This window comes from Sus scrofa, chromosome 17, assembly GCF_000003025.6.
Source record: "Sus scrofa isolate TJ Tabasco breed Duroc chromosome 17, Sscrofa11.1, whole genome shotgun sequence".
In the NCBI taxonomy this organism is placed as follows: Eukaryota; Metazoa; Chordata; class Mammalia; order Artiodactyla; family Suidae; genus Sus; species Sus scrofa.
Window position 1 is genome coordinate 17,013,408 of NC_010459.5, and position 27,146 is coordinate 17,040,553.

General features: G+C 39.1%; 1 protein-coding gene across 3 annotated transcripts in view; it reads left to right on the plus strand.

The window, feature by feature from the left end:
- Positions 1–27,146, plus strand: part of PLCB1 (phospholipase C beta 1) — a 738,118-nt gene that overhangs the window by 6,211 nt on the left and 704,761 nt on the right. For all 3 annotated transcript variants that reach the window (XM_021077401.1, XM_021077400.1, XM_021077402.1), the window contains exon 2: positions 16,243–16,320. In XM_021077401.1, the coding sequence (XP_020933060.1) occupies positions 16,243–16,320 (78 nt within the window). The remainder of the gene's footprint in view (positions 1–16,242; positions 16,321–27,146) is intronic.

Here is a 27,146-nt window from a genome sequence, read left to right on the forward strand (position 1 = left end):
AAACACAGCTCTGGTTGGTAGATGGTCGATCCAAATGCAGCCCCTGGGGGATATGTGGATTTTTTTTTGACTGGAAGGCTGGCAGGTACCCTCTAAAATGTCACTTACATATGCCCGGATTTGTCTGTTTGCATTGTCTAGAGGGGTTTTGTGAATTTCTCATTGACACTGATTATGATAGTCCAAGAAGATAAGTTTTCCAAAGTGAGTCAATAAGGCTATTTTAAGCTTTTTATCAGAGTGTAACATCCGTGAAGTAAAACATGCAAATCTTCTGCCCAGCTGGGTCAGTTTCCACAAAATGAACATTCTCCTGGGAGCAGCACCAGCGAGAGAAAGAGCATTGTCAGCACCACCACCCCCAGCCCCTCCACCCCCTCTCCTGACTTCTAACTCCATAGATCGGTTTTGCCTGTCTGTGATGTAATCAAGTTATTTTCTTTTTATTTTCAATGAAAACAAAACAAAAGCTTGTTCTCCAGCCGGGACAAGCACTTTTATTATTGCTGAACGGACCCTCTTCAACAGTAACAGAAGTGATTCATTCTAGTTTAGATGGACGTTGATGAGGTAAAGCCTGGGAAGCAAAGCAGGTGTAGGCAATGCCACGAAGAAAACAGTTAAACAAAACTCTAGTAATTGAGCAAGGAAATGCAATGCCTAGGCTGTTATTGGCAGAGCAAAGCAGACTAGGAGAGCACAGGTTTCTGGAATATGTTTTCCTCTAGGAGGTTTTCTCTCTTATCTTGCCTGACTTTGATATTCTCACCCATGGTGCATTAGGGTAATTTACTCTGGCTATTAACATATCTCCAATCCTTCCCATGAAAGTTTAGCCTATTGAGGAATAGCTTCGAATGATATTTACCTGCAATGACTGTTTCAATGAGAAAGGAACATTTTGCTTTTTTTTTTTTATGTCAAACTTGGTAATCTGGAGTTAACTGCTGCTTTATCAGGATTGTTTCATGTTATCATGAACAAGCAGTGCTAACAAAATGGAAAGGGATTGATTGTGAATTGTTGACTAATGCTGTGGGTTTCCACCTAAATAACAAATCTTTGGTAACTGAAAAACCTTAGTTTTTCCTGCTGCCAGAGCTAATGTGAGGTTCAAGCAGGCTTTTCAGCTCAAATCATAAATTCCATCTGCTCAGACAGATTTCACGATGCTCCCCTTGCCCCATCTTTTCCATGTCCGATCCTTCAGTCAGAGCTCATGTCCCTGCATATCAGTAAGGAAAGGAACTAGCATATATTTCTGAGATTTGCACATGAGATCTTAAGGAAGCCTTCAGTTTCTATAAAAAAAAAAAACAAAACTAAATAGCATATAAAGAAGGCTGGACTCTTTAAGAGTTCTTCATGTTCCTCTCTGATATCTTTATGTTCTGATATTTGATTTTATTATTTTTTTCACATTACTTTCAATTTGGAGATTTTTTTTTTTGCACTTTTTTTGCTTTTTAGGGACCCACTTGTGGCACAGGCATAAGTAAGTTCCCAGCCTAGGGGTCAGATCCAAGCCACAGCTGCCAGTTTATACCACAGCTACAGCAACTCAGCATATGAGCCTCGTCTGCAGTCTTCACCACAGCTCACGGCAGTGATGGATCCTTAACCCAATGATCGAGTCCAGGGATTGAACCCTCATCCTCATGGATACTAGTTGGATTTGTTTCCACTGCATCACAACGGGAACTCCCTATTTTAATTTTGTTCGGAAAAAAAAAATGCTTAGAGGAGTTCCTGTTGTGGCTCAGCACGTGAAGAACCCAACAAAATCTCCATGAGGATGTGGGTTTGATCCCTAGCCTTGCTCAGTGGGTTAAGGATCCTGCATTGCCACAAGCTATGGCACAGGCTTCAGCTACAGTTCTGATTCAGCCCCTATCCCAGGAATTTCCATATGCTGCAGGTGCGGCTGTAAAAAGAAAAAAAAAGCTTAGGTATATGCTTAGACATAGTGGATGTCAGCTAAATCTCTATACATTTATCAAGAAAGTAAGTTACTGTAAATGGAGAAACAGATTATTGTTTAAAATAAGAAAAATATTTAGTATTCAAAGAGAATGAAAAGCAACCTGCATCTGCTTTTCATTTCACAATATTTGCTCAATCCTTTCTTTCCATCTCAATGAAGTTTTATGAACATGCTCAAGGAAAATGGATTAGTTAGCAAAGCACTTTCACCTGAGCTAGGTGGCTATTAGTATGTAAGATTGGTGGCTATTAGTATGTAAGATTGATACAGAGGAGATTAAGGAATACTTTTGCCGTTAAAATACCAAATATTCTTTGGAACTTGTTTATGAAATAGGTAAGGGAAAGCTAATTTGATTCATTTTATAGAGGAGGCCATATGTATGAGTTCAAAAGGGAAGTGGGAGACATCAGAGCAAGTCAGCAACTGGCCCAGAAGATTGAAAAAAAAAAAAAAAGGATGTTTTTCAGGTGTGCTGTTTGGTTGAGTCTCAGCATCCATCCATCCATCCATTCTCTTAGTGGGACTTTTTATAACATAGAATCTGGAAATCTAAAGCTCCATTTACTAGATTTCCTTGAGGCATTGCACATCCTGGCTGCAAATTAAGTTCCACCAGTATGAGATGCACTTAAATGAGATTTGGAGGGCAGAAATGTGAAAGAGGCCACTTTTCTGCATTCTTTGGGTTGATTCTACAGGCACAGGGGATGCCGAAGAGAGAAGTATTATCTTCTGTTGTCGTTCTCCTGTGTCTGGTTATAAAGAGACACTGGCGACAGTGGCTGCTGCCTGTTCTCAGATTACTCTTCCTTTGACTTCAGCTAAGCTGGCAGGTGTTTGATTCCCATGTTCCTTCTTGATTTCTACCTTTCCAAGTAGGGTGGGTGCAACAGCTCTCCTTAAAGGTTAGCGTATCATATTCTGGGGCCTCTCGTAGAGGCCTACCTGAAGCCTACCAACCTCTCCAATCCTAGTGATACTGTCAAGTGATTAATTACCTGTAATTAAATTCCTTTAGGTTCACATTTTCCAGAGAGATTTTTGTTTCCTACACTAACCTCTGACCAATATGGCCCCCCCTTTTTTTTTGCGCCCCCCCCCCCCCCCACCCCATGGCACATGGAAGTTCCTAAACCAGGGACCAAATCTGAGCTAGAGCTGAGACTTACGCCACAGCTGCAGCAATGCAGGATCCTTAATGCACTGCACTGGGCTGGGGATTAAACCCGTGCTCCCCAGGTATGACTAGCCCACTGTGCCACAGCGGGAACTCCCAATATGGCCTTTTGTGGTTCTAGGGTTTCATGACTTTCAGTCCTAATGTACAAAACCCATCTACACGTCCTATGTAAGTTTCTCCTTGAATATTACATTTGAGTAAAATGGAGTTTTGCTATTATGCTGCCTCTGGACTTCAGTGTTGTGAATGAGTCCTTATAACATGTCCTGATGCTTATAAACCACTATTATTTGTTTACAGTCACTCCATTCCATGATCAAGACCACTTTGAGTGGTAGGAAAAGAACAAGTGTTATTCCCACTTTAAATTGAAGCAAACTGGGGCTAGTGAATGGTGAGTTACCCAAGACACACAACTAGTTAGAGCCAAAGTCAGGTTTAAAACTAGGTCTTCTGCTTAACTTCACCTTTTCCAGTCTACTATACTATCCCCAAACAGGATCCTTTTGGTAACAAAAAGCATTTCATAGAATCCAAATGAATACAAGTTTAAAGAGATTGACTGACTTTTCCAAAGAATCCCCCTGATCTTAGAATTCATACAAATGGGGCTTCGATCCCTATAAACTCATCCCTTTTGCTAATGTCTTCAAAAACAGCTGTTTTTATTATATATACATATATGTTTATATATAATATATATACAAAGGCCATTTTTGTTATGCATCTTAGAACATGGGAAGGTAGGAAAACTTCACTGCTGCTTTGAGGCACGGAGGCCAGTGCTAAGTCTAGTCTACCAATGTTTTACATCAGTCAGTCAGTATAAAACATGCTCACAGAAAGACATTCAGCGAATGGTGTTAAAACAAAGGTCATTTTCCCATTACTTAATAAGTGATACTTTTGTGTCTAGAAGGACTCATTACATGGGATTTTCCTTCAATTTCTCTTCCCAGCATACTTGCAAGTATTGTCTTTTGTGGGATTCCTATTAAGACTGGTCCCGTGGCTTCCAATGGGAAATTTTTTTTTTTTTTTTTGGTCTTTGATCTTGAAGATGCAGGAGGTGATGGGCATGAAGGAGGTAGAGAGGACCTTCCTTGCTCCCACACAAGGTGCACAATAACTTGACATTCTAGGTAGTATCCACTGAGATGCCAGATCTGGATTGCCAGGGCAGGAAGGTGCATGCAGGGAGGTTGACATGCCTGTGTATACTACAGCTGGACCAGGGCTTCTGGAAGATTAAGGTTATTTATCTTTTTTTCCTAGGGCAAAACATAGGCCTGGGACTCATGAGGTGCTCATGGAATGTTTGTGGAATGGAGGAATGGTCTGATATGTGTCCGGCTCATGGTGGATTCACAGGAAGGGGGAGTGTGCAGTCTTGAGGGAGGTCTAGACAGTGGTTATGCTCTTGACACCTTCACGACACCCTATGTGTGGCATTGGTTGGAAAGCCCTGTCCTACATCTTTCTATCCCATCTGAAATCTCCCAGAGTCTGAGGAACTCTGTGGTCTTCTTTGGTTTCTTCATGTGAGCTCAAGAAGCAAAATGTTTATTGCCAATACAGAGCTGATTGCTGTCACAGCGCTGATTTCCTGTAAAGGCGAAATACAGTCTGAGGTTGAGTGTGTACTCAATTGGGATTCAATATTCGTTGAAAATTATGATGCTTAATGTATTCACATCACTTATTCTGAATGTTACCAGTGGCTTCTGTTTTCTGAAAATGACACTCACACATACACCTAGATTTTGCCATGAAAATTGCCCTTAAAGAAATTCAGAAGTGTTGGGAGTGACAGAACAAGAGATTGATGGTTGCAAATACATCTTCCCTATCAAGATAATGATTCACAAGGGTAAAAAAAAAAAAAAAAAAAAAAAAGAATATGTGAGCTTTATTGCCAAAATGAGAAAAATATCAAATGAAAGATATATAGTTTAAAATATTATTGATAATAAAATTCCACCTGCATGGTTTCTCCTGTATAGAAGAAATGGAAGTCACTAGGAGAATATAATTGGCATCCTCCCCTGCTCCTGGTTTAATGTCCTTGGGTACCCCATCATCCCGCCTTCCCTCCTGTTCCTGGGAAAGCCGCATACCTTGTCCATGTCCTAGATCCCATGCTTCCTGGTTTCACTGGATCCTGGATTCGTAATTGTCCTCCCCTTGGACAGCATCTGTGAAAGACTCCCCTCTGCTGAAGCTCTTCTAAGAACATAGGAATATGCCTTTTAGATATAAAGATGCCATCATAGAATCCAACACAATGTCCATCCCCTACCTTCCTCCTACAGTTCCTGCCCTCCCCCTCATCCCTCCCTCCATGAAGAGCATGAAGCTTTGACCCACTGGCTCCTCCTTCACATCCCAGCAAATTCTCTGCCCATCAAAGCCCTATTCTGCCTTGGCCACTGCTTGGAAACTTTCCTTGCCAAGGCTGCCGGCAACCTGTTGGGTGCCGTCCAATTGATACTTTTCAGAACCTTCCTTCTTTTTCTGTGGTTTCCTTCCATCTGCTCATTCATATTCATACTGGAAGTATACATTGATGTGTCTTATAAGCCAGACATTTTTCTGGTGTGGTGGATTTATGATGATGGTTAGCGATTTGGTTCCCGCCCTCATGGAGATTGTATTTTGCCAGGGAAGATAGATGCTAAACAAGTGGAGGTAAAATTTCACTCTAATTGTGATAAGTACCACAGGAAAAAAGTACAAAAGTACAAGTGAGGATGAGAAGTGGGGAAGGGTTTCTCTGGAGAAATTTTCTTTAAGGATAAAGACCTGAGTGATAAGTAGGACTTAAAGGCAACAGGAGGATGGGATGTGTATCAGGTCAAAGGAACCTCACGTGTGAGTGTCCCAAGGAGAGAAGAAGGAGCACGGGACTTGGAAGGACAGAGGAGAATGAGCAAATGTGGAGCATGGTGGCTCAGATAATGCTGGCGGGAGGGCAAGGGGTTGCATTTGTACTGCTTAGGCCACTGCATATTTTATCCTGCAGTCAATGGGAAGCCATTAAAACTGTGTTTCTCAGCCTCCTCACTATTGACATTTGGGGCCAGACAATCCTTTGTTATGGTGTTAGGCCTGTGCGTTGTAGGATGTTTAGCAGCATCCCTGGCCTCTCCCCACTAGATGCCAGTAGCAACCCCCCCGTGTGACAACCAAAATTGTTTCTGCACATTTCCAACATTTCTTTGGGTTTAGAACCACTGATTAAAGTTGAAACCACTCATTTAAATCTTAACTAATTTTATTTTATTTATTTTCAAAAATTTTTATTGAAATATATAGTTGATTTAAAAGGTTGTGTTAGTTTCAGGTGTACAGCAAAGTGATTTGGGTATATATATTCTTTTTTACATTTTCTTTCCTTATTGATTATTATAAGGTATTGAGTGGAGTTCCCTGTGCTATACAATAGGCCCATCTTGGTTATCTATTTTATATATACTAGTATATGCTTTAACCCCAAACTCCTAATTTATCCCTTCTTTCCCCTTCCCATTTGGTAACCATAATTTTTTTTTTTTCCGTGTGACTCTTTTTCTGTTTTGTAAGTAGGTTTCATTTGTGTCATTTTCTAATATTACACATATAAGTGATACCATGTAGTGTTTGTCCTTCTCTGTCTGGCTTACTTCACTTAGTATGATAATCTCTAGATCCATCCATGTTGTGGCAAATGGCATTATTTCATTCTTTTTTATGGCTAATATCCCATTGTATATATGTACCACATCTTCTTTATCCATTCGTCTGTTGATGGACACTTAGGTTGCTTCCATATCTTGCCTGTTGTAAATAATGCTGCTATGAATATTGAAATGCATGTATCTTTTCAGAATTTTAACTGGTTTTAAAAAGTATTGGGCCATTGCATGCGTATGCCCCCCCCACACACACACAGCCTGTAGACACATGAAAAGATGCTCAACATCATTAGTCAGTGGGGAAATGCATAGTAGAGCCATAGTGAGATGCCACTTTATACCCACCAGATCTCTATCTCACTGAAATGATGGGTTTTCTTATCTGATGCCCCCACTAAACAATGAGTAGCTTGGATGATTGGGGATCTGGACTTCCATTTGAATCCCTAGTACCTGTCTGAAGTACCCTGCATGGTATTTGAAGGAACATGTTTCCAACTTTTTACTGGTTTTTGCTAAAAGAGGTGTTTATACTAGTCAGTAGAAGGCAACTATTTTAATGGTACTTTTCTCCATTGTTTTGAATCCTCTGTCCTGGACATTTTTATTTTCTCTATTCTCCTTTACTCGAGGAAATTTCAGACTGCACAGACCCTGGGGAGAAAACCCTTATCCATGCTGATACACATAGAAGTTCTACTTCAAGATCCTAATCTCACACTCTTGCATCCAAGACTATCTTTAGTGTGTGTGTGTTTCATGGTCATGGCTGCACTGCTGACATTTGTTGGGGCATCATATTTGATTTTCTGTGACTCTTGGAATTCTTTTCCTCTTACATAGCTGTTTTCCCCCTAATGTATGGGTTTGCCATATTTGCCTCTGCTTGGTGTGATGCAAGTCTTGGGCAATCCCTGTGGGGCATGGCTTGTTCTTTTCCCTTGTTGACTCTGTAACATTGATTAGTTGAGAAGCACACATCTCTAGTCACGTGTCTTCTCTTGTTCAACAGCCTGAGAACTCAGGATCACTGTGGAGACAGGATGGCAGTCCACCTCGCCCAGGACACTTTCTGACAGTTGGACTGAGGAGAGTGCTGTGGTTTGGGGGCTGGTGCTTGACATTGGCTTTAAGGTTTAGGGTTATTGTTATATCAGATTTTCTGGGGTGTCCATAATAGAGTAGCACAGACTGAGGGGCTTAAACAACAGAAATGTATTTTCTCAGAGTTCGGAGGCTACAAATCTGAGATCAAGGTGTTGGTTCCTTCTGAGGACCCCGAGGGAAGAATCTGTTCCAGGTCTTTCTCGTGAGCTCGTAGGCTGACTTCTCCGTATTGTCACATTATCTTCCCTCTGTATGTATCTGTGTTCAAAGTTCCTCTTTGTGTAGGGACACCAGTTGTATTGAATTAGGGCCCACCCTTATGACCTAATCCTCAGTGTAAAGATTGTCTCCAAATAGGGTTGCACTTTGAAGCACTGGGCTTAGGACTTGAACACATGAATTCCAGGGGGTGGGGGTGGGGGTGGGGTGAAGGCTGAGAGGGAAAATCCAGTTCATTACACACCTGAACCTGGTAACTCAGAGGGTAGCGACATATTGGCTCTATTCAGATATTTGAAGAGTTGACCCTTGGAGAAGCAACTAGATTTGTTTTGTACTACGAGATGTTAAAACTAAATAGTAGCTGCATGTATGGAAAAAAAATCTCAAAACTTTCTAGCTGGAATTATGTGACCAAGTTTGCTTTGTGAAAAAGACTTCCCTGTTAAGGAGAAAAGTTATTTTCTCATGAAGGTCTAGAGCTGCACTGCCCAGTAGAAATAGAAAATAAGCCACTAGTGGAAATTTTAAATTTTCTTTGTCTGGTCCTACCCACAGTATGCAGAAGTTCTGGGGCCAGGGATTGAACCTGTGCCACAGCAGTGACCCAAGCCGAAGCAGTGACAATGCCAGATCCTTAACCTACTGAGCCACCAGGGAACTTGGAAATTCAAAATTTTTCTACCCTGAAACAAGTAAAAAGAAGCAGGTGGAGTTAATTTTAACAGTATCATTTATTTAACCCAGTATGTTTATTTAAATATATAATCAATATAAAAATTATTCATGGGTGACTTTCTTTCTTTTTTTTTTTTTCTTTTTTTTTTTTTGTCTTTTCTAGGGCCGCACCTGCAGCATGTGGAGGTTCCCAGGCTAGAGGTCCAATTGGAGCTATAGCCACCGACCTACGCCAGAGCCACAGCAACACAGGATCTGAGCCGCGTCTGCAACCTACACCACAGCTCATGGCAACATCAGATCCTTAACCCACTGAGTGAGGCCAGGGATCGAACCCGCAACCTCATGGTTCTAGTCGGATTCGTTAACCACTGAGCCACGACGGGAACTCCTCATGGGTGACTTTCTGGTTTTCATTTTCAGTCTTTCAAATCTTATAGTATATCTTAGCCAAACTAGCCATATTTCAAATGTTCTGTGGTCTCAGGTGAGCCCATATTCAGCATTGGTAGAAAACATGCCTTCTCAATCTGGGCCAGATCATCTCCAAAGAAATGAGAAATGGTTCTTGAGAGACAAAAAGTCTTCTTACTCTTGGAGTTCCTGTCATGGCTCAGCAGTTGACAATCCCGACTAGCCTCCATGAGGACGTGGGTTCAATCCCTGGCCTCGCTCAGTTGGTTAAGGATCTGGCATTGCTGTGAGCTGTGGTGTAGGTTGCAGACTCAGCTCAGATCCTGCATTACTGTGGCTCTTCCGTAGGCCGGAGGCTGCAGCTCTAATTGGACCTCTGGCCTAGGAACCTCCATGTGCCATGGGTGTGGCCCTAGAAAGATAAAAAAGACAAAAAAAAAAGTCTTCTTACTCTTTACTTTTTGCTTTGTATAAAGCACAGATATACATACAGCACGTCAATAGATATTCAAGGTATCTGTCATATTAAAATTTCACGGAGGATGATTAGGAAAATAGGTGTTGAAGAAAGCTCTGTAGCAGGTCAGTAATGAAATAAGGTTGAGCAATACTTGTGTAGAGCATGTCCTTGAGGTTTATTTCTATGTCTCTCTTGCTAGCTTAGCTAGGTTTCCCTAGACAAGTTATTTTACCTAAGCCTTAGCCTATTTATCTGTAAAATGGGGATAATAGTACTGTCTACCTCGTAAAATACTATAAATATTTTTAAAAATCCATTAAAAGTTCATACTGTGGTGACTGGCTCAGAACAAATGTTTAGGATGTGCCATTATTATTATTATTATTATTATTATTATTATTATTATTATTATTATTATTGCCCTTTGTCCTTCTAGGGCCGCACCCACAGCATATGGAGGTTCCCACGCTAGGGGTTTAATTGAAACTGTTGCTGCAGGCCTACGCCAGAGAATAGCAGCACCAGATCTGAGCCATGTCTGCGACCTACACCACAACTCACGGCATCGCTGGATCCTTAACCAAGTGAGCGAGGCCAGGGATTGAACCCGAAACCTTGTGGTTCCTAGCAGGATTCTTTCTGCTGAGCCATGACGGGAACTCCAGGATGTGCCTTTTATTATTTGGTCAGAGAATTTTGTAAAGGATATTCTGGTATTGGGTTAGTAGATGCAAACTATCACATTAGAATGGATGGGCAGAGAGGGCCTGCTGTGCAGAGGTGACATATCCAATCTCTTGGGATAGAACATGATGGTGGATGATATGAGAAAAAGAGTGTGTCACTTTTCTGTATAGCAGGAATTGATGCAATACTGTAAATCAACTATACTTTAATAAAGAAAATACAAACAAATCTTCAAAAACCCCCAAAATATTCTGGTATTGGGAGAGAATTTGGCCAACTTTGTTATTTCTTTCCATTTTCATTAAGGTATTTCCTTTCTTTTTTTTGTTGCTTTTTTTTGTTTGTTTCTGTCTAAATATAGTTGATTTATTATGTTGGTTTCAGATGTGCAAATTTTTATAGATTGTACTCTAAGGTGTGTAATTTATTTTATAGTGATTAATTTTTACATTTCATCTTTTTATTGAGATATAACATCACATTAGTGTCTGTTTGTGGTTTATATCAGCACATTGACAAGCAAATTATTGTAATAAAGAAATTAGAAGACTTTGTATTAACGTTAATTCTAGTTACTCATTCTTTGTTTTTTTTATTTTATTTTTTTATTTTTTTCATCTTTTGTCTTTTTTAGGGCCACGCCCGTAGCATATGGAGGTTCCCAGGCTAGGGGTCGAATCACAGCTGCAGCTGCCAGCCTACACCAGAGCCACAACAATGCAGGATCCCAGCTGCATCTGCGACCTACACCACAGCTCACGGCAAAGCCATGTCCCTAACCCACTGAGCAAGGGCAGGAATCGAACCCACAACCTCATGGTTCCTAATTGGATTCGTTAACCACTGCACCATGACAGGAACTCACCCATTTTTGTTTGTTTGTTTGTTTGTTTTTTTTGCTCAAATGTCAGTCATACTTTTGAATGTTGAGTTTTGATGAAGGTCCTTTATTTTGTTCCTTGAGTGGCCTTTATTTGAGCTAAAACCTTTTTGGAAATTCATATAAATTGCTTTATTATCAGATTCCTTCAGATATCATTGTCTTAGTCTTCACTTTTTTTTTTTTTTTGTCTTGTCTTTCTGCCTTTTCTAGGGCCGCACCCGCGGCATATGGAGGCTCCCAGGCTAGGGGTCTAATCAGAGCTGTAGCCACTGGCCTATGCCACAGCCACAGCAATGCCAGATCTGAGCTGTGTCTGTGATCCACACTACAGCTCTCGGCAACGCCGGATCCTCAACCCACTGAGCGAGGCCAGGGCTTGAACCCGAAACCTCATGGTTCCTAGTCGGATTCATTAACCACTGTGCCACGATGGGAACTCCTTAGTCTTCACTTTTGATGAGATAGGTATGAGAGTAAAATGGTTCCTATCAATGAAAGAGGAATAGATATTTACTGTACATTATCCACTATAACTAACTTAAGACAGATGTGTTTATTAGTAGTCTTCTTTTCAAGATGGATGTTTATTGGAAAAAATACCTTATAATTTTAAAGAAGCAAATTTGAATTCCTAGTTAGAGGCAAGGTACTTACAAAACACAGGGATATCTATATTTTAAACTTATTGGTGCTCCTGGGCATTTTTTTTTTAGTTGACTTATAATGTTGTATTAGTTTCAGTTGTACAGCAAAGTGAATCAGTTACACATATAAATAAATCCATTCTTTTTTCCTTATAGGTTATTACAAACTATTGAGTAGATTTCCCTGTGCTATACAGTAGGTTCTTATTAATTATCTATTTTATACAGCAGTGTGTGTATGTTTCCCCATCCTCCTAATTTCTCACTCCTCCCTCTAATGGTTTCCTCTAAGGTAATCATAAGATTGGTTTTGAAATCTGTGAGTTTGTTTCTGTCTTATAAATAAGTTCTTTTGTACTACTACTGGGCATTTATATCACTGTATTCATCCATTATAGGCTTGTGTCAGTGAATCTCAGTCTAGTTCCTGGACCAGCAGCAGAGGCATCACTGAAAACTTAGAAATGCAGGTTCTCAGACTCCATTGCATCTCCTAAATGAGAAACTCTAGAGAAAAGCCTCAGTCGTCTGTTTAAAAAAGTCTTCCCTGTAAATATAATGCACCCCAAAGTTTGAAAACCACCATCTTATGGAATACCCATCTTAAAGATATTGATGGAGAGAGAAAGAATGAAAAAAAAAATCTGAGTGTTATCTCCATTATTTTTCAGTAAAATGCTGCAAGAGTTACAATCCGTCTGCACTTGCCTTGGAAACGAAGAATGACCATACATTTCAAACTGCAAACTAGAGCATATGTTCTGACAATTAAGAATACATGGGATCTGGATTGAGTGGCTGCATCAGTATAGGGTGAATATAGACAATGTGGCTATGTGGGAGGTGGGAAAAAAGCAGGTGGAATTGAAAATGGATATTCATGTATTTCTGGGTCAAACCCTGCCTTGCATGGCAAGAATGCCAAGTTCCAGCTGATCTTGGAATGTTAGAAGTGATTATGGAGGAATAGGCAGGGAGCTGAGATAAATGATCATTTAGCAGAGGAACAGTGGCTAGAAGAGTGGGATTAAGAAAATATTGAACAAAGGAGCTTTAATTTTGAAGGAGGAGAAGGAATAAGCCAGAATTAGCAGAATCTGAAACAGTAAGGCAGCCACAGTATTCCAAAATATAAATTTGAGCAGTTATACTCTGCTAACTTTAAATATTTGATTGTCTGGGATCCTTGCAATGAATTGTCACCAAAATTTCGATTAGAATCTCCTCCTGCACTCTTGCCAGACACTCTGATAAGAAAAGGAACTGACCTGAGAATGATAAGTTACATCTATAAGTAACCAAATTTGCCTTGGAAGTGGGGATGCATATTCTGCAAAGTCTAATGGAAACTTTTATTTCTCCTGGCTTTAGAGGAGGAGGTGATGAAACAGAACAGAAAATATTGCTCTGACTTATTGGAAATATTGCTCTGAACTTTTAAGCTTGTAATCTCTTAGGAGAAGCCTAAAATATTTTAAAAATTATTCTTCCATTATAATATCAAATTTGTTTCCAAACGTCTTTTTTTGCCTTTTAAAAGTTGATTTTGTAACTGTAAAATTCTAACTGAAGTTCTATGCAACAGCACAATCCCTGTAACAAAAATATTTTCAAATTGCATTTTAAGAATGATTCTTAAGGGGAGTACCTGTTGTGGGGGTAATGAACCCAACTAGTATCCATAAGGATGCGGGTTCTATCCCTGGCCTTGTGCATTGGGTTCAGGATTTAGCGTTGGCATTGCCTTGAGCCATGGTGTAGGTCATAGACATGGCTCGGATCCCTCATTGCTGTGGCTGTGGTGTAGGCTGGCAGCTGCAGTTCTGATTTGACCCCCTACACTAGGAACTTCCGTATGCTGCATGTGCGGCCCTTAAAAAAAAAAAAAAAAAAAAAAAAGGAATGAAAGTTAAGAATATGAGGATAAAACAGAATGGCAAAATTCCTCAAAAAATTAAATATAGTACTCTCTTATGATCTGGTTCTTCCACTTCTGGGTTTATATGGAAAAGAATTGAAAGCAGGGACTAAATAGGTATTTGTAGACCCAGGTTCATGAGAGCATTAGCCACAATAGCTGGAAAGTGGAAACAACCCAAATGTCCATCAGTGAATGACTGGATAGACAAAGTGATATATCCATATGATTGGATATTATTCAGTCTTAAAAAGGAAGGGGATTTTGACACATAGTACCACACAGATGAACCTTGAGCACATTATGCTGAGTGAAATCAACCAGACACAAAAGAACATTTTTTGTATCATTGTGTGATCACACACACACACACACACACACAATATTGTATGATTCTACTTATATGAAGTATCAAAGAGTAGTCAGATTCATAGATACAGAAAATAGAATGGTGATTGTCAGGGCCTGGGGGAGGAGAGAAGGGTGAGTTAGTGTTTAATGAGTGTGGGGTTTCAGGTAGGGAAGACGAAACAGTTCTGGGAGTGGATAGTGGTCATGGTTGCACAGCAATGTGCAAGTTCTGAATGCCTCTGAACTTTACACTTAAAAATGATAAGTTTTGTCCCCATATATATTTACCACAATAAAAAAGAATTCCATGATAAACTTTCTTTTTTAAAAAATGATTTTTATTTTTTCTATTATAGCTGGTTTACAGTGTTTGGTCGATTTTCTACTGTACAGCAAAGTGACCCAGTCACACACACACACACACACACACACACATACACACACACATACATTCTTTTTCTCACATGATCCTCTCTCATGCTCCATCATAAGTGACTAGACATAGTTCCCTGTGCTATACAGCAGGATCTCATTGCTTAGCCATTCCAAAGGCAAGTGTTTGCATCCTGTGATAAACTTTCATTTAATATTTTTCTTTTTAAAAGATTTTTATTAAAGTATAGCTGATTTACAGTGTTGTGCCAATTCCTGCTGTGCAGCAAAGTGACTTAGTCATACATATATATACATTCTTTTTTTAACTATTATTTTTCCATCCTGGTCTCTCCCAGGAGATTGGATATAGGTCTCTGTTCCTATACAGTAGTACCTCTTGTCTATCCATTCTATGTCATAGTTTGCATTTCTTAACCCCAAACTCCCAGTTCATCCTACTCCTTCCCCCATCATTTAATATTTTAATGAATCAGCTTTTAAACATAATCCATTATAATAATAAATATTTTTATATTCAAGAATTGACGCTTACCCAAACTATCCTATTTAATTTTCACCAAAAAACTCTGAGGGATTATTATTATCTTTTTTTTTCAGTTGGTGGTTGTGTAAAATGAGGCACCAGGAGGAGACAGGCAGAGGTTTGAGCCCAAGGGGTTGGTCTCTAGAACCTGGTACTTATAATAAACCTTGCTATTGCACAAAAGCCATAAATCTGCTCTGCCCATCAGGAAGACAATCCCAAATCCCAAAATTATCCCTGCAAGTTCCAAATTTATTACAAGTCTTTTTAGATTAGATAGAGGTATGATATACCATAGTTATAATGTATATGAAAAAATGAAATAAACTGGTTATTTATGTCTCTTTAGAAAGTGCAATTCCTGCAAAGGCCCAAGTATTTCAGTATGAAAAATCCATATCCAGTGACATGTGTTTTCTTGTGCAGATGGTATGCCTTTCTGAAAATTGCCAAAAGAAAGGAACACATATTTTAGAAATGTTTAATATTGTAATTGCAGTGCAGGCAGTTTTTGCTTTATAATATGCACGTTTTAAACTCAGAAGACAATTTGTCTATGTGGTTTTATTGCAGGAAATTTAAATTTGGAACAATTTTACGTATCTCTCTCTGAATATTTAGAAGATGACCTTATTTACTGTTACCTTGGAAACAGCAATGCCTAAATAATGCATTTACTCTCTTTAGTACAATTAAAAATGATTTTATAGAGCAAATGTAATTTAAAATAATACCCTTAAGCAGGGATTTTAATTAATTTTAATCATATAAAATATGTAATGTTGTTTAGTGTTAAAATTATTTGGAAAACTAAATATAGATTTTTTAATAGAAAGCATGACAGTGCCTTTAAAAATTTGCCTTAATCAATCTGTACGTGCATATTGGCCTCTTCCTTTATACGTGATGTCCCAGTATTCTAATTATTAGTAAAGTACTTCAGTTATGTAATTACTAATCCTATGATGTTAAAGATACTATATTTATTATTTTTGAAATTTTTATTAATATATTGATGATCTTGGAGAAACTCTTAACATTTATTACTTGTTAAGTAACAACCAGGTAGGACTTTCTACAATAGCATATATTGATATACATATATTTTCTTATATTTCTAGGACTCCACTATTGTCACTCCAATTATTTTGAGGACTGACCCTCAGGGATTTTTCTTTTACTGGACCGATCAAAACAAGGTAAGAAGTAAACCATGTCTTATTTTTTCCAGTTAGTTGCTGATTTGCAAAGGGTTTATCTTTCTATCCATTTCATGGATGACTTTTTGCAGTATATTTAAAGATTCTACTTAAAAAGAATATCTAAGGTGGAAAAGTCTTGGGATTTTCCAAAGACTATAGTTTGAAATAGTAGATGTGCTAAATTCTAGAATTTTCAGGACAAGAACATGGAGCTGTGAATTACCTTTGTTTTAGAGGGAACTTAGCCAGTATAACTGATGTAAGCCCCCCCCCTCCAACACTACCCCCTAAAGAATGAAGAAAAATGGTGAGAAAGTCACTTTTGAGACTGGTGACTGTAACTGTGGCTTTTTGTTTCCTCTTCCTTCTCCCCTTTGCTGCTTATTAAGGTTTCTCCCACCTTAGCAGGAATGTGGCCTTGATAACTTGTTCACATTAGAAAATCAAGGATAAGACTCCTTGAGCTTGTTTCTTCAACTTTTGGGAGTTTCTTCCCATTTTAGCTTTCTGCCCACCATGTTATGGATTTAGAATCTCATTTATTATGAAACCAATTGAGATGATTCCCCATTGAATTATTAAAAAGTAGAATGTCTGCAGATCATAAGATTTATCTGGAGTTTAGCGGGCAGTTAGACAAGACTATTCATAGAAAGTGGTTATTATTTCAATAGACAATGCTATGGTTCTGCACTTCAACTTGCAAGGCCACAGACCACAGAATATTTTGGTCCTGTAAGTTCTGATACTTGGAAAGAGGGGAGAGGCTTTTTTGAGAGGGCTAAATCCATACTGAGACCAATAAAATAGGAAATTGTGATGCGCTCTTTGTCTTTTCACATCCTAGAGTTAGGTCCCTGAATCCAAGGTAACTGGTGTTTGTCAACCTAGCTTTCTGCCTTTCAAGGCAGTCTGGATTTCACCAGTGAGTAGTGGTATGGAAATTGCTCTGTGCAATGGCATGTTTGGGGTCAAGGTGGAGCCTGGGGAAACTCTTAGGATGTGGAAAGTAACATCTGGCCCATGGAGCCAGGCCTAAGTGGGTCTGTTCATATGTCATCCAAAAGGTAGATTTGAGCTCTGGGTCCCTGGGGTTATTTTCTGAATATGGGTGCCCTACAGTCATCTCTGGCCACAGATGTGGAGCTAAATAAACCGTAGACCCCCAAACTAATGTCAAAAAACGTCACTGAGTAAGATTTCATACTTACTGTTCATGTTTATTACTGGGTGTGTTAATCACTTTAGCTTTGACATTCTTTTTGGTTTCCTGCTGTTATGTATAAAACAATGGCTTGAAAGAGGTTTTTTTTTTTTTTTTTTTCCTCCTAACGGTTATTTTTAGAACAGTTGAAGCTATATTCATGAAAGATATATTTATAATGCCTAGAGCCTTTTTAAAGGCTGGGTATTTGTACAAGAGACTAAACTGTCAGTTTGATTTTTCAACGTGTAAATCAAGCTTCTTTAAAAGCAACAGAAGGTATTTTGGGGTTTTTAAATAATTCATAGCAACTCAGTTAAGCTCCCCTTTAAGACCAATCATAAATATTTCTTTGCTTAAGAAAGAGTTTAGGACCAAAAGCTCTTTGATGTACCTCTGTTGTTTGAAAATGTCTTTCGATTGTTTTATACGAACCATTTTCTCTTGGTTGCAGTGCTGTTTATGACCAATTGAAACACATAATGTGGTAGCCATACTTCTGAATCTTTATTACTTTTCTTTTATGGGTATCAATCTTACAGTTCTAGCCAAGAGATGGTAATTTTGTTTTTTCACTTTTTAAAATCATCCCTCAGTCACATGTCAGAGTTTGGGGGTTTATTTTTTAAGTGAATGATCACATATCAGTATCTCAAAGATGAGAGGATTTAAGAAAATAAATCAAACTTTGCGTGACTCCAAGCTTGTCATTTTCTTCTGGCTTTAAGCCCAGTCCTGGAGCCAGAACAAGTGAGTGTCTCCCACTGCTAGGAGACAGGGGCCTGTAAGTGGTATATTAGTGTAAATGAATGTGAGATGGTGCCTACACATTTGGGGTGACCCGCTGAGCTTTTAGTTCATGTTTTCGCATAAGGTTATTTGAAGGGATGGGCCGAATGGTACAATCACAGTGTTACTTAGAGCTCCACTTTCTTTAATGACACTTTCTTACCGTTTCTTTCTGACAATATTAGTAATGTGAATTTATCACATGTACTATAGAGATTATGTCTCAGAGGAAAAAATATACCTTTTTTTAGTATTTTCAGACGTAACGTCAATTTCAAAAAAGAATAGCGTGTTACAGTAAATTTTGAGTAAAATATGTGGCCACTAAATAAACACATGTTGATATAAATTATTCTCTACAGGAAAAACAGTAATAAGCCTTCCATTTTATCAAGAAAGTTCACATAGTATATTTTACTATTTCAGTATGCTCTTTCCTTTAGATAATTCTTATGATTGATTGACTTAAATTGCTTATTTTTTCTCAAGAGGAAAAAACATAATCCCAAAAGGAAATAAATAATATTCCCTTATTATTATCTATTACTTTTCCTTTTAAGGAAAAATGAGGGCATTGAATAAAATGAATACTAAATTAACATTACACCTTAGCTTGGAGCCCAAGCTAAGATTTAGCGGCACACTTAACTTATGCACCCATATAATGTTATAATAGTCTATCATTTTGATGAAGTCAGTTTGTTCTTTTTTTCTAGATATGTACTAAGTGGAGGCATATTAAACAGCATTTTAAAGGCCAAAGCCTGTCCCAAAAAGTAAAAAAATAAAACATTTTGGAAAGAAAACAGGTGGTTGTTACCATAATTTTGTACGTCTTTAAAAAATTATTGGCATAAGCTGACTTAGAAAAAATTTCGTTGGTATATACTGTGTTAGTTTCAGGTGTATAGCAGATTAAATCAGTTGTACATATACATATACCCATTCCTTTCCAGATTCTTTTCCCATTTAGGTTGTTACACAGCACTAAGGAGACTTTCCTGTGCTATGCAGTAGGTCCTTGTTGATTATTTTATATATAGTAGTCATCTGAAAAAATATACTTTTAAAGTTTATCCCCTGATTTCCCCTTTCCCTCGGGGTTTCTGCATGAGTTGGGAAGCTTGCTTTGCCATCTGTGTGATGGACCTCTCTTCTCCCTGGAGCTTCTTCTTTTTTCTTTGTTCGTGTTTCTCCTTCGTCCCCGAAGCCTGTGCTGAAGTGTTTTGATTCATGATTGCCTGAAGCCTAGCCTGCTCAGAGGCGAGCAGAGTGTCTTAAGAAGTGGCTTCGGACAGTATTAGGAATGTGAATTTATACATGCACTAGGCAAAGAATATCATTATAAGAGCTTTCTTGTTATAGCACTGGAGGGGGATCTTACATTTAACAGTGTCTTATCCGTGTCCTCTCTCCTGTCGAGGCCACATGATACCATTGAACCACCAATTTCAAGCCCCTGGTTTCACTCTCTAGGAACATTGACATGCTTCCTTCTGTCTCCCCTCCTTCGATTTGTCACCATAGAAATGATAGGCGGCAAAGACGACAGACAGCTCAGGTGATAGATGTAGGAATTAAAAACCAGAGCTGGCAAGTGATTTTTAGGTAGCAGAAATGTGCTTGGATGAAACCTTGAAAGAGATGTTTGGGGTTGGTGGGAACAGATAAATATGAACACTATCTTAAGGGATAAATGTTCTTACCTTGTACCAGCTCTGGGCTCCTTTTAGTCATTCTTTCCCTTTTATTCTTGGCTCTGTAAATCTTATTGACTGTAATTAGCAAAAATGAGTTTCTGAATATGACTATTTTAAGCATGGTTGTTTTTCCTCTGTCAGTGTGTTATGTAAAGAGGACCAGTTTATTTGTAATCGTGAGTGAGAAGGGGTTCCTTAACAGCCTGCATTAGGCTATGACTTTTCTTTGGAGCTATGCCATATCAGGACCACAAACCAAAATGGGAAGTGTTAGCCATGAAAACCATGTTTATTACAGGAAGACTCTCTGTCAGAGCTAAAAAAAAAAAAAAAAAAAAAAAAAAATGGTCAGTGGCTCATCAAAACATATCCTGCTGGAATATGAAACAAAGTAAACCTTTGCCTTGCAACTTGATGCCCTATATCTGTGCAGAGGTTGGTGTAAAAATAAAACTAGTCACTACTCTTTCCAATCCAAGAAGTTCAATATAGTTCAGCAAACCTTTCCTCATAACCCTAAATAAGAGCTTGGGGATGGGGAGGAGGAACACATCATTAAATTAAAAAGGAAGAGGAGGAAAAATTTTTAAGTGAAGGATTCCTAGTGCATTGTCTTTTTCTGTGTTACCGATATTATTTATTTTTGATTTTGTGGATAATAAGACAAACAGGTTCTTTTGGTAAGAGAATAAAGCATGCTAATGTCCTCCACTATTGACCCCAATTCTAGTGTCTCTCCAGAGTTACCTCTAGTAACAGCTTCCTAGTGTCTTTCCAGGTGTCTTTTTAATGAATACAGTAACTATGGAAATACTTCATTTTGTTTTGTTTATACCCATTTGTACCCTAAATAACAGCATATTATTTTTACTGTTCCACACACTTACTTTTTTACTTTATAGTATGTCTGATAGAACATTTCATCTAAGTACATGTGTATCCACCTTATTCTTTTATTATTATTTTTTTTTAATTTTTTTTTTTTGTCTTTTTGCCATTTCTTGGGCCGCTCCCATGGCATATGGAGGTTCCCAGGCTAGGGGTCTAATCGGAGCTGTAGCCACAGGCCTACGCCAGAGCCACAGCAATGCGGGATCCGAGCCGCGTCTGCAACCTACACCATAGCTTATGGCAACGTTGGATCCCTAACCCACTGAGCAAGGGCAGGGATTGAACCCGCAACCTCATGGTTCCTAGTCGGATTCGTTAACCACTGAGCCACGACGGGAACTCCTTGTTATTATTTTTTATTTATTTAATTTATGTCTTTTTTGGCCACCTTGCTGCATATGGAGTTCCCTGGCCAGGGATCAGATCTGTGTAGCAACACTGGATCCTTTAATCTACTGTAATGAGCTGGGGACTGAACCTGCGTCCTGGTGCTGCAGAGACACTGCCAATCCTGGTGTACCACAGTGGGGACGCCTTTTATTATTATTATTATTTGAAAAAATTTTATTTGATTTTAAGTATAGTTGGTTTTACCTTAATCTTTTAAATTACTCTAGCATTAAGTCATGGAAAAGATTACCACATTTTGTTTAACAATAAAATTTCTCTTTGATGGGAGTTCCCATTGTGGTGCAGCAGAAACGAATCTGACTAGGGTCCATGAGGATGCGAGTTTGATCTCTGGCCTCTCTCAATGAGTTTGGGATCCAGTGTTGCCGTGACCGGTGGTGTAGGTCACAGATGCAGCTCGGATCCCACGGTGCTGTGGCTGTGATGTAGGCTGACAGCTAGAGCTCTGATTCGACCCCTAGCCTGGGAACGTCCATGCGCTGCATGTGCAACACTAAAAAGCAAAAAAAAAAAAAAAAAAAGAAAAGAAAAGAAAGAAAAAAAATTCTCTATGATGGACTCTTGGTATTTGTCTTTTTCTAGTATGGAGCTACAGAAAACTATTCTATAGAGTAGTAGTCAGCCTTGTGTATCCCTCTCAGAATATATGGGTCAGGCATCCCAGAGGTAAATGTTCAGAAGTACAGTTGCTGATTGAAGGCTATATATATCCTAAATGTTAGTTAATGGTTGTGTCATTTTATAACTTTGCCAGTCTTGTGTGAGAGGAACTATTTCCTCAAACCCCACCAATGCTATTAAGAAACAATTTTTGTCAATCTGATACAATCATTGTGTCTTTGCTCAAATTTGTATTACCTGATTTGCTAGTGAGCTGTGTAAATTTTCATACATTTATGGACAATTTCTGTTTTCTTTCACAAGAATTACCTACTTCAGTTCCTTGCCTTGTGTGGAGAGTTGTCTGTATATTCTGAATGTTAATCCTTTAGCTGTTAGGGATGTTGCAAATACTTTCTTCCTGTCTGTGGCTTGTCTTTGAATTTCTTAACTTTTAACTTATGCCTGGCAAAAGATGACTTGACATTTTTCAACATTGATATCTTCACATTTCAACCTTTTTTTTTTTCTTTTTGCTTCAGTTATGTCTTTTCTTCCTTGGGCTCCTCATAGCCAGTGTTATTATTAGTTTCGATTTTTAATTCATGTATCCATTTGGGATGCTCTGACAAACCACCATAGACTGGGTAGTTTATGAATGACACACATTCATTTCTCACAGTTTAAGAGGCTGGAAGTCCAAGACTAAGGTGCCAGCATGGTCCAGTGAGAAGCCTCCTCCGGGTTGTAGGCAGGAGGGACTAAGGATCTCTCTGCAGCCTCTCTTATAAGGGCCCTAATCCCATGCAGGAGGACTCTGCCCTCAGGACCTAATCACCTCCTATGGGCTCATCTCCTAGTACCATCCTTGAGCATTAGATGTTTAATATGTGGGTTTGGCATGGGGGGGTGGGAGTGGGGACATAAACATTCAGACCAGAGCAATCATGTAATCTATTTTGAGGACCAGTGTGAAGTTGGGCTCTAAATCTAATTTCTTGCAATGATTAGTCTTCAAATGGTGGCTCCCTAGAGCCAGCTATGACAGCACCCTCCCTCCTTTAGCTTTCTTGAGGATGTGGCGGGGCGGGGGGAGCCTCAGTGGCAGGTTGACCTGAGGTGATGCTCCCATTTCACTCCTAGGGCTGACACCTCGTCCACCTGGTTTAATGGTCCAGATCTACTCCTGTTTTTTTGTTGTCATTTTGTTTTGTTTTTGCTTTTTAGGGCCACACCTGTAGCATATAGAAGTTCCCAGGGTAGGGGTCGAATCAGATGCTGGTCTACATCACAGCTACAGCAACTCAGGGTCCGAGCCACATCTGCAACCTGCACCACTGCTCACAGAACACCAGATCCTTAATTCACTGAGCGAGGTCAGGGATTGAACCCTCATCCTCATGGATCCTCGTCAGGTTCGTCAACAGCTGAGCCACGAAGGGAACTCCTCCTCCTGTGTTTTAATGCCTATGAGTTTCTGGGATGTCATTTCCAACTTCATTTTTATTCCATTTTTTCTTCTGCCTTCCATGCTTTCTGTTTCAACAAGTACAGCCCTTTCTGTTTATCCATGATCCTAGCTTATAGACATAAATTTACACCTGCATATCCAGTCATTTCTTGAGACTCAGGACAGGAGGAGGGTACCACCACCTGCGCCATCTGCCATCATGTTCTGTGCTGTGATTTTGCATGAGGCAGCCCTTTGAGATCCTTGTAGAGTGATGATTAAGTTTCTGTTAATGACAGGTATTGACTGCCGCATATGGTTATCTTAAATTTCTATATGGAGTTCAAAAGCAAAATTTAAAAATTAAATATTTGCATAAGACAAAGTGACTTTTTCAGTATGAAAGTCCAGAGTACAAAAATATTTAAACTGATGCATCATAAACCTCTACAAGAAAATCTAGCAATATTATGTTAAAAAAAAAGTCTGGCTTTCATAAAGAACCACCAGGCACCCCAGATTTCATTAATCGTTGTTTAGCAATGGCACTTCCTCTTTCATACACACACACTTCTCTAGTATATCCCAGAAATATCAATTTTGAACTTTGTTGTCTGTGGAAAATGGGGCAAGACACTCAGTAGCTGTTTGAGTGTAGTGATGTGATTCTAAATGAAGAAGATCAAATCTATTCACTTTTATTTGGTAGCTTCCCCCAAACCCTGAAACACTAACTGTTTTACCCTGGAAAACAGTGAAGGGCCTGTGAGTTTTGTTCTTGGAGGGCTGGGATCCTTGCTTGGCCTGGAGCAGTGCACCAGTCATGGCCAACAAACCAGCAGCATCCGTGGACTAAGCCTTTTCCTTCACCCTCCTTGAATTTCCTTCACATAAAGAAATTAATAGAGCACACATGGCACACAATCTAAACTCAGGTCCTTACTATTCCTGAGGCTGGGAGTTGGACCTCAGTGGCCAGCATTTGCATTCCTTTGCCATCAGTGTCACATTGTCTGAAAGTTCCTGGGAATTAACACCCACTGGACCAAAAAAAGTTTGATGGGCGAATACCAAGCTTCCCTCAAGTTCCAGGCTTTCAGTTTTCTCCTGCTTCCAGGGACCAAAAGCCCATTTGCTCTCAGTGGTAACTGACTTGAAACATCCTTTGTGGGCTTCCTTCCTTTCCTGTCTTGATTCCCCACGTGTCCTGGATCTACCTCTAAAATAAACTCATTTTACTAGAATCCTTGGTTAGGAACCACTTAACATGGATGCTTCATGGGTTACAATTTAATATTGATGCCTCATAATTAAGGGCATGAAAAGGATTGCTAAGTAAGAGGCCCTGAGACCTGTTACGTACTTTGTTTTAAGCCAGGGAGGTTTCCTTCCTTCCTTTCTTCCTTTTATAGGGCCACAGCATATGGAAGTTCCCAGGCTAGGGGTCAAATCAGAGCTGCGGTTGCTGGCTTAGGCCACAGCTATGGCAACACCAGATCTGACCTGCATCTGCTACCTACACCACAGCTGTGGCAATGCTGGATCTTTTACCCACTGAGTGAGGCCAGGGATTGAACGGCCTCCTTATGGAGACTATGTCGGGTCCTTGACCCACTGAACTCAAGGGAGATTTTCCCGAGTCTTCATTTGGGAGCCCGGAACTGGAGGTTGGACATATATGGGTTGGAGTTCTAGTTCTCCCTCATATTCCATGAGTCATGTCTGATGAATCTCTTCAACCATCAAAGTCTCAGTTTCCTCATCTGTAAGATGGGGTATTACTTTCTCCGAGTTCCCGTTAAACGTGATACATGGAGTCCTTAGCATTAGGCGCTAGTACTATGTAAACTCAGTCTTCGTGGTGTCATTTACATTTTAATTTTTAAATTAGATTTTTAAATTTCAGTTTTCCTGAGAACTGATTGACCAGATTGTGAGATAATTAAAGGTACATCATGGTGATTTAATATATGTATACATTGTGAAAGGACCCTTCTTCCTCTAGTTAATTAGAGCGTCTGTCACCTCCCTCACTTGTTTTTCTTATTTTCATGTATGTGTGAGAACGTTAAGGTTCTACCCTCTTAGCAAATTTCAGTACCTAATACAGTGCTATCAGCTATCGTCACCATGTTATACATTGGATCTTCAACCCTTATTCATTTTATACTTGAAAGTTTGTAACCATTTACCAAACACTCCCTAGTTTCCCCATACCCGAGCCCCTGGCAACCATTTCTCTACTTTCTGTTCTGATCTCCCTCCTTTTTTTTTTTTTTAAGTTTAACATCTACGTGGTACCATGCCATATTTCTCTCTCTCTCTCTATGGCTTTATTTCACCTGGCATAATGCCTTCAGTGTCCATTGTGGTAGCTTCTATTATTGGTATATAACAATGAGTCTCTGACTAAGCAGTTTGTCCCTAACTAAAATGTGCTGTTTTGAAAGCCAAGTGACCATCTATTTACATAGATTTTAAAAATCTTTTTTTCTTCCTCAAGATGAAAGTGACTTGTTTTCTGTTTAGACTCTGCTCTTTTGATCTAAAGCATTGAAGCTTAGGTCTCTTTGGGCAAACAAGATGTTTATTTATGTATTTCATAATGTTTCAGGAAGAGAATCATGGAGAGCAAAAGAAGGGATTTATTGTTTCAAAGTCTTTTCCTCTGAGGATAATTCACTAATAAACACTCCATCATGGGTGAAAGGTTTTTGACTCTCGGGAATCTGAATCATCTTATGGAATAATCTTTAAGATGATTTAAAAGTCTTGGATGGGAGAAAATGCTATTATTCACAAGAATTGGACTCTACCGTGGTTGTTTGTGTCATTTTGCCTGAGATCATTACTTTGCGATGATCACTGCTGTAGTGGCACCAGGCAGCTCCCCCTCCTCCATGCTGATCAGATCCTTGGAGATGGAACGTTCAGTGTCTGTGAGTGTAGTTTAGGTTGTCAGTGGTTTGTTGGATAACTGAGGAAGAAGCCTCTTCTCATCAAATCCACTTTGATATTAAGCTTGATTTATTCTCAGTACCTACCTTCTCTTCACTGCCATGAGTCCCAAAGATTTTGCCTCGATGAACTGTAGCTGGTGTAGGATAACCAGATGTTGTGATCGCTTAGCCTATGTCGATGCAATTGAAGAAAACATTAGGATGGAGGCTTTTAGAAGGTTGTGATTCATGTTTCTTTAGGGAATGTGTTTTAAAATCAGGCTGATTATTATGAAATGGAATCATTGCACTTTCTTTGGAGTCATTTTTAGGGTATAAGTGCATTAGTATGATTTCCATGTCATTGTCACAGCCCTTCATCATGCCAATAACAGCAGTGTTCATTTGAATACATTATAACCAGAGTTTAGAAACATATAACACCCTGGCTTTAATTCAAACTCCATTACTCCTAATATAATTAATTACAAAATTATGCCTCAGCTTTATGAGCTGCTTATATTTAGCTCTTCCTAGTCTTGTAGTAGAAATTAAGTTGGATGCTTTCCATGCTATAAAGTTATTATAATGAGATATTTGTACCTTTTGATACAAAATTAGTTTGAGACACTGGATTAAAGGAATGTGTAGAGGAAATACATTTTGTATATTGCTCATAATTGTATTTCTTGTTATGTGGAAAACCCATTTGCCCTTGTTGTGAGTAGAATTCCCAGATACGTGGTATTGACACAATGTCACGCGCCTTTGCTTGAATTATAGATGTTGTAGATAGAGTGAGCATATTTGGTTGACCTGTAGTTCATTTTCTTGCCAAT